Genomic DNA, 344 nt, shown 5'->3' on the forward strand with positions numbered 1-344 from the left:
CATACTGGTATGTGTTTCTTCTGGACAAGACATCGTGGAACAACCACTCGTATCTGTATGGTTTGCTGGCCTTTCAGCTGACGTTCATGGATGCAAACCGCTACTGGTATGAGTCTGGGGAAAAGAGGGAGGGTTGGCTGCGTCAGGATGGTTACCAGAGATAGGGGCCCGGTGAGGTCCTAGAATTTGTCCCAGCAAACGTATTTTCAGCCATGCGTTGCAGAGTGTGATTACAGGGTGACACTTTGATTTGGATGGATTTGGGAGAGGGAAGGGTCCGTGAGGTTGGGGCTCTTGGGGTGACAAAAAAGCAAAATGGCTCCATCCCCACCCCTTCACTCTTT

At 50.6% G+C, this 344-nt stretch overlaps 1 protein-coding gene across 1 annotated transcript in view; it reads left to right on the forward strand.

Annotated features, from left to right (window-relative positions):
- The window catches only part of GGCX (gamma-glutamyl carboxylase), a 17,045-nt gene that overhangs the window by 8,439 nt on the left and 8,262 nt on the right, over positions 1 to 344 (forward strand). The window contains 1 exon segment of the mRNA XM_007470587.1: positions 1 to 106. This exon segment is cut by the window's left edge and continues 7 nt beyond it. Coding sequence (XP_007470649.1) covers positions 1 to 106 — 106 coding nt within the window.

Source organism: Lipotes vexillifer, unplaced genomic scaffold (genome assembly GCF_000442215.2).
Source record: "Lipotes vexillifer unplaced genomic scaffold, Lipotes_vexillifer_v1.1 scaffold1098, whole genome shotgun sequence".
Taxonomy (NCBI): Eukaryota; Metazoa; Chordata; class Mammalia; order Artiodactyla; family Lipotidae; genus Lipotes; species Lipotes vexillifer.